The sequence below is a fragment of the Malurus melanocephalus genome, unplaced genomic scaffold (genome assembly GCF_030028575.1).
Source record: "Malurus melanocephalus ecotype Western Australia unplaced genomic scaffold, MMel_1.1 scaffold_542, whole genome shotgun sequence".
Classification (NCBI taxonomy): domain Eukaryota; kingdom Metazoa; phylum Chordata; class Aves; order Passeriformes; family Maluridae; genus Malurus; species Malurus melanocephalus.
In genome coordinates this window covers 61,742-69,492 of record NW_026623774.1, presented here as the reverse complement: position 1 = coordinate 69,492, position 7,751 = coordinate 61,742, and the positions used below count along the sequence as shown (strand labels likewise).

General features: G+C 43.3%; 1 protein-coding gene across 1 annotated transcript in view; it reads right to left on the bottom strand.

Annotated features, from left to right (window-relative positions):
• Positions 1–7,751, bottom strand: part of SYN2 (synapsin II) — a gene marked incomplete at its 5' end in the record, with an annotated part of 103,799 nt that overhangs the window by 34,551 nt on the left and 61,497 nt on the right. Inside the window, one exon of the mRNA XM_057381963.1 lies at positions 5,537–5,639. Coding sequence (XP_057237946.1) covers positions 5,537–5,639 — 103 coding nt within the window. The remainder of the gene's footprint in view (positions 1–5,536; positions 5,640–7,751) is intronic.

Here is a 7,751-nt window from a genome sequence, read left to right as displayed (position 1 = left end):
TTGGGGTTTTTTTCATAGAGGGAGGGATGTCTGTGCTTCAAAAACCTGTCCGGTTTTTTTCATAGAGGGAGGGATGTCTGTGCTTCAAAAACCTGTCCCCCTGGAGGATTTGTTTTAATGAGAGATATTTTTTTAAAATACACGCTCTAGGGTGTAGAGTAACCCCCCTCTCACCCCAYATCAACCCAAAAGTTTCACAGGCACGCAAAGAAAACCTCCCTGTGCTCACCATCCTGTTCCATTAAAACAATTACTGGAATGGCTGTGAAATAAATTGGCTCCAATAAGGTCCTGCTGAAGGATTAGGCAGGATTAAGGTCTGGAGGATGGCTTTGCACTGAATTTCTGGCTTTTAATCACTTCCACAAGTGCAATCCCCACCTCAGCCCCTTTGGGGACACTGCCGGGGTGTTCAGAACATGGGAACAGTGAAAATGGGGAGCCTGGGGGTGCCAAATCCTGGGACTAAAATGTTGCTGTTATTCGTGCAGATCTGAAATTATTGCTCCAGTCAGCTGAAAACCTCCTCAATAACTACACCAAAAACACTTCATTTACTTTTCTGTCTAAAATAAGGGTTGATGCCATTGTTTCTGGGATTGTACCTGGAAAATTTCAACGGATTAAATATGTTACTTCCAAAATATAAATAAGGCCATGGAATAAACTGATTTTTTCCTACCACATGAAGGAATAGATTCATGACTTCAGCACTACTGCATCATAAATTTGGGAAAAAATCAAAACTAAAAGGTTTTATTTTTAGAATTTTATCTTCCTAGACTTTTTAAAGTTACAACAAATCTTATTTTTGCATCTTTTCAAGTTAAAAACCACCTGAGAACTAATTTTAATTTATCTCAGGGCAGAATGAAGCAAGTGGGAACGAGGTCCCTGCAGCAGCCCATCAATCTGGAGCAAAATTCAGGAGACTTTGGTGAGGCCACTGTAAAGGATTCCCTCACATTTGTTCCCTTTCCCTGCTGTCATCCCCACTCTCTGAGCTTTTGTTTCAATCCCCAGAGTTTTGGCTTTCCAAGAATGAACTGGGAAAGATAAAATCCAGTGGGGTCAGGAATATAAACAATGCTCTGCGCCTTCTAGCACCGACACCTCAGAAGGGTTATTGGAAAAGGGGAAGGAAGGGCAGGGGAAGGACTTTTCCTTCTATTTGAGAACTTAAAAGTGTCATTTGATGTTTTATCAGAAGGAGTGAGGACACAGATAAAAAGCTGCCTGTTGCAGTGATGTGTTGATAAAAATCCTGTTTGTATAGATTTTTCTGGTGCTGGGCAGCTGAGGATTCCCTTGGAGGGGAAAGAATGGACACAAAATGAGGAGATGAGGCTGTGACACAGAATCCCAGCCTGGTCCCTGTCCTGATCCCCCTGACAGCCCCTCTGCTCTGCTGAGTGATCCTTTAGGAGTTATTGCTCCCTGGGAGGGGTTTGGAGCTCATTCCTTGGAGCAGGGCAGGGACAGGCAGGGAGAACCCCTGTGTTCCCCTGGAGAAGGTCATTTATCCAGGGAAAACACCCTGAGAAATCCTCCTCTGTGAAAAGGCAAAGTCACCTCTTAAATCCCCGCCTAAAAAACTGCAAAACCCCAAAGCTTCCCAGAAAATCCCAGGTTTGTGCTTGGATAATGAAATCACTTCAACGTTTTGTCCTTCCTGCCTTCAGCAAAWTGCTCTGGGTGTCTGAAGGGCTCTTCAGAAGAATTGTCCCCGAATTTCTGGGGGACACACACCCCATGTCCTGTTGGAGGTCACACCGGTGGAAATCAGGAAGAACAAACCCACAAACATGATTCAATCCCTCCAGGCAGCCTGGGTGCTCCCTGCCAGGGGATCTCTGCAGGATTAAGGTGTCACCACACCAAACACTCCTGATTTCCAGGGTGTGCCATCCCCACGGGGTTCAGGGATTGATTGCCCCGCTCAGCTCCTCCAGGGCACCGAGCACCTGCCAGCTTTAACTTTATTTATTTTCCCGTGCTGAAAGGACACAAAAGGAGACAATTCKTCCTCTCTTGGTGSAGTTTTCCTCTCCTCAGTGCAGCCYAGATTTCTGTTAAATCACAGTATTTTATGGAAAGAGTAATAAAATATTGGAATGGGTGTGGAGGAGGTGGTGGAGTCACCATCCCTGGGTGTGTTTATAAAAGATTGGATGTGGGGCTTGGTGCCATGGTTTAGTTGAGGTGTGGGGCATGGGCTGGACTCGATGATCTTGAAGGGCTCTTCCAACCCTGGTGATTCTGGGATTCTGGGACTGATTCTATGATTGATTCTGTGATTGATTCTGGGACTGATTCTGTGATTGACTCTGTGATTGATTCTGTGATTGATTCTGTGAATGATTCTTTGATTGATTCTGGGATTGATTCTGTGATTGATTCTGGGATTCTGGGATTCTGGGATTGATTCTGTGATTGATTCTGGGATTGATTTTTTGATTCTTTGATTCTTTGATTCTGTGATTCTCTAATTCTGTGATTGACTCTGTGATTGATTCTGTGAATGATTCTGTGATTGATTCTGGGATTGATTCTGGGATTGATTCTGGGATTCTGGGATTCTGGGATTGATTCTGTGATTCAGGAATTCTGGGATTGATTCTGTGATTCTGGAATTCTGGGARTCTGTRAAATMTTGGTGTAAATGTTGATATGAGCTGCCTCTTCAGCACCAAACCATCACAAGTTTTCCAGATGTTCCATTGGTTGTGAATTTTGCAAACAGCCCCACATTTCCATTTCCTTTTAGACCCCAAACATCCCTGCTGACGAGCATTCCCATCTGCCAAACAATTCAGCTGATTCCAGCCAACAGCAGGAATTACCACGCTCTCATCCACTCTTCTTGTTCTTTTTTTTTTTTTTWAATTGCAACATCTCTTCTGCAYCTGCATTAAAAAGSTYTGTAAACYCAGCTCTCKATGTGTCCTGCAGCCCTCAGAATTTTGGGGTTAGAAAATATGAGTGGGATGGAAAATCAGGGGGTTTGTTCAGAGCAGGAAGTGAGGCAGCCTCTTGGTCCATTGTGGAATTTACTCCGGTTGTTTCATTTTTTAAAATGTTTCCATTTTTCCTCTGACCCAGGGCTGGTGCAGCTTTTCATTTCTGTGCCTGTTTTCAGCAGTGGTGCCTGCTGGATTGGGCCAGAAATTAAAAATAYTGTGCACAATCAAAAATTGGGAATAGCCAAATTGGCTGAGTGAAAATGAGGAGCGTTGAGTYTGACAGGAATAACTCAGGAACAACAGAGGGTTCAAATGAGGGAGACACCTCTCATTTCCATGGGGAACAGAAAAGATTTGGCTGCAGGAAGGGAAGGATGGAAAATAGGGAATAAAAAAAATAGGGAATAAAAGAGATTTTTAAAAATTGGGAATAAAAAAGTAGGGAATAAAAAGATTTTAAAAAAATATTGAAAAAGGAGATGAAAAGCAAATAGGGAATGAAAGAGATTTTTTTTAATATTGAAAAAATTGTTGAAAATAGGGAATAAAACAGGTGAAAATAGGGAATAAAAATACTGTAGGATGGACTCAGCAGTGCCAATAATTTCTCAGAGCAGCTTTAGCCACAATCTAGAGGAAAAAACTGTTCTGTGTGTGAAACCTCCAGCCCTTACATGAAAATCCTTGTTAAATGCAATCCTGCCCCAGCTTTGTCTCTTTTTGGTGCAATCTTTCAGTTTCAATCTTTCCTATGATGTGAGATAATGAAGATCTTACCTGAAAATAATTYACATTTCTTTATTTTGCAGTTCAAATAGTGAGGTTGAAGGGCACCCAGGACAAATCCTGTGCTCGGGAATTCCCTCTGAACACCCAGGACAAACCCCGAGCTCGGGAATTCCATTTGGGGCACCCAAAACAAACCCCAGTGCTCAGGAATTGCCTCTGCGGAACCCAGGACAAACCCCACACTCGGGAATTCTTTTAGGGCAGTGCCCAGGACAAGCCCTGAGCTCAGGAATTCCCTCTGGATACAAATCTCAAGCTCAGGAATTCTCTCTGGAGCACCCAGGACAAATCCTGTTCTCAGGAATTCCTTTTGGGCAGCATCAGGCACAAACCCCACACTCAGGAATTCCCTCTGGAGAGCATCACCAGCGCAGTCTGGCTGCACAAAGGGAAAAGCACCATTTTTTCCCAAATTTCCAACCTCACCAGTGGGGTGGAGAGCTCAGGTTTATCGGGAACCTCGGGATGCAGGGAAGGGAAAAGCTGCAGCACCCCAAGGAGCCACCRAGGACGATCGGGGGGAATCCRAAATTTTATTCTWCAGKTTTAGGTCACATTTATWTTGTGACAAATACAATAACACCCCCTGAATTCTGATTTAGCAGGCAGAGGAAGGAAAAGGGATTTCCTGAGCTCCTCCTCAGCGGTTGGTTGGGKTTTTAACCCTGGAATCCCTTTAAAGGGCTGGGATTGATTTGGGAATTGTTAGGAATTGCAATAGTGATAAATAGGTCTTCAAAGCAGAAGGGGAGGAAAACATGGAGCTGTTTAATTCTGTGACCAAAATAAAAAAAAGTTTTTTTACTTCTACAAAGTTTTTCTGTTATAAATAGACTCAAATAACTAGAAAGGGTTAATTCATAATCTCCAGATTACCCTTGAGGCTTTGAAAAACTGTTTTTACTTTTGYTGTATCAACTTTTAAAAGGGTTTTTACTTTTGCTTTATCAACTTCTTTTGGAGTGGGGASATTCTGGAGGTTCTTGCTCACCTGCTGAATAAAATTCTGGAAACATGGAATAAATGCTGAATAAATTGTGTGATAGGCAAAGTGATATTTCCCCATAGTAAAMTCCAGGTAAATGAAAAACCTCAACTTTTCCAAATAACCCACAGCAGAAACTCCTGATTCATGAGGATTCAGCCCTCCAGGGCAATATTTAGGCACGGAAAAAAGTGAAGTTGTTTCCACTCRGTTCTCAATCTCCCTTTCCATGACAAGGTATAATTTTGCTGGGCTTCCCTCGGGGTTGTGCTATCTATAAACCTTCCAGGAAAAGCTGCTGAGCYTGCTCAGGAAAGGGCTGGGAAGATGTGCCATCCCCAGCTGGTTTTGTGGTGCAGCTGGTGCACATTTCCTACAGCTCCAGCACACCTTCCCATCCGTGCCCTCACATTTTCCRGCAAGTTCCGCCACTAATTTGGCCCTGTGGCTTCATATTGTGATTTCAGCATGGCTCAAAAACACCCAGCCCTGCCTGAACACAAATAAACCCAAGCCCAGCTATCAGAAGAATTCTTTATTTTAAAAGGTTTTTTAAAAATACTTTAAAAAGTGCAATTTTTTACCTCAAAAATGTCATATTTTCCGTTCTCCCCATGGANATTTCTTACCTCAAAAATGTAATATTTTCCGTCCTTCCCATGGAAGGCTTTGAATCATGATTTCAGCAGGGCTCAAAAATATTCAGCCCTGCCTGAACACAAATAAACCCCTACCCAACTATCAGAAAAATATTTTAAAAGAATTTTTTAAAAATGCTTTAAACAGTGCAATTTCTTACCTCAAAAATATAATCTTTTCCATCCTTCCCGTGGACGGCTTTGACAGCACAGATGTCCAAACCGCCAAAGATTTCAGAGCAGGTGTCAACCCAAAGCTTGTACCTGTTGCAGAAAAATAATTTTCCCTCTGAGTGTCTCGTTAGGCTCTTGATCTCTCACAGGCTCACCTAATAATGTATTTAATATAATATTCCCCCTAAATTCACAATTTTCACCATACTGTTGGTTTTAGTGRATTTGGATTTCTCTGAGTGGTGGCTGAAAGGAATTCCATGGTAAGGAATTCCCTGGTAAGGAATTCCCCAATTAGAATTTCCTGGTAAGTAATTCCTCAATAAGGAATTCCCCAATTAGGAATTCCCTATTAAGGAATTCCCTTTTAAGGAATTCCTTGATAAGGGATTCCCTGGTAAGGAATTCACTGATAAAGGGATTCCCTGATGCGGAATTCCCAATAAGCAATTTCCGAATAAGGAATCCCGTATTAAAGAATTCCCTGGTAAGGAATTTCCCAATAAGGCATTGCCTGGTAAGGAATTCCCTGATGCAGAATTTCCTGGTAAGAAATTCCCCAATAAGCAATTCCCCGATAAGGAAATCCCTGGTAAGGAATTCCCTGATAAGAAATTCCCTGGTAAGGAATTCCCTGATGCAGAATTCTCTGATAAGGAATTCCCCAATAAGGAATTCTCCAATAAAGGATTCCCCAATAAGGAATTCCCCGATAAGGAATTCCCCAATAAGGAATTCCCCCATAAAGCATTCCCCAATTAGAAATTCCTCTCCTTTCCCCAGCCTGCAGCAAAGCTGTGGCTCTGTGTCCCGACCCAGTGCCCTGCTGGAGCTGTCCCAGTTTGCACTGGTCCAAACACGGGTTTGCTCTCAGCTGAAGGTGAATTGTGCTAAAAAACAACTCCACAGAAGGGGGATTTGTCACCTGAGCGATTTCTGTGGCTTCAGGGGTGCCAAGGGGGGTCAAAAAGTGGGAACAGGGTTTGTGTTTGTCTGGGAAGCTCCGAGCTGTGCATCTGTGCCCAGGATATTCAACCCTTCCAGCRTGAGTTATGGATGGGTTTGTTCCTGGACAGGAAAAAGGGTGAGAGGCTCCATCCCAAATCGGGGCTGGGCAAAAAGGGAAATCCAGCCAGGCCATTCCCACAGAACCAAATACAGGAATTATGGGGGTTATGGGGCGTGCGGACCAGGGTTGTGTTCCTCGTGTAGGGTTTTACAGACTACAGCAAAACCCAGATGGAATTTAAAGAGTTTAAAGGAATTCTAGAAGAGTTCTGCTTCAAACACTTCTTACAGTGTTGAAAATAAAAATCCTTCCGTTTCTTTTGTAATGTCATGGTAAGGGATATAGGCCGAGGATGGATTCTGCACCCATTCTACCAGCAGAAATTTGAATTATTTCRGTTTTTTCTCTGTGAATACAGAGATTACCTGACCAGCAAGGGGGTGAGGGGGSATTTACTGGGAGAACAGCCAGCAATTCCTGCAGTGTCCCCACCACTGAGAGAGCCCAAAGGCGAGGAGTGAACCCCAGGACCCCAAAAGCTTTGGGGATGTTCAGTGCCCCCAGCAGAGCTGGGCAGGGGCTCCAGGAGGAGGAAATGAGCCTGGGATGATGCAGGCTCTGATGTCACTGTGACACCAGCTGAAGGATGTGATTTGCTACAAAACCCCCAGATTTAAACATTCATTTCTCATGAATTCTCCTCTTTCCCTGGCTCACCCTTGAGTCTAAAGCTGAGCTATTTCCTCCTCCAGCCCCTCTCCTGCTCCAGCCCTGCAGCCCTGATGACAGATCTGCCACCTCACAGCATTTTCCACCAAAAAAAACCCCCTCTGCTGTAATAAACAAAGCATTTGATTTCATTGTAGCATCAAAAGTGATTCATTGCTGGGCTGAGAGCCTTACTCATGTGTAAATATCTTCAGGAACAGCATCCTTTCCAAGTAAAATTATTCAGTCACATTCTTTTTGWTTTCTTCTATCAAATCTCTTCCGGTGGAAAAGTTTTCCTTTTAAGCAGCCCACAAAGAAATCAATGCGACTGTTTGAAAAGACACTGATGGTAATATCCTAGCAATGAAAATATTTTTTTTTTCCTGTGAGAAGCTTGTTTTTTGTCCAATAGAAGAGGGTTTTTTGGATGCCTGACAATTTAACCATCTGCGGGTGCACTGACTGACCAGACTTCTGGCACG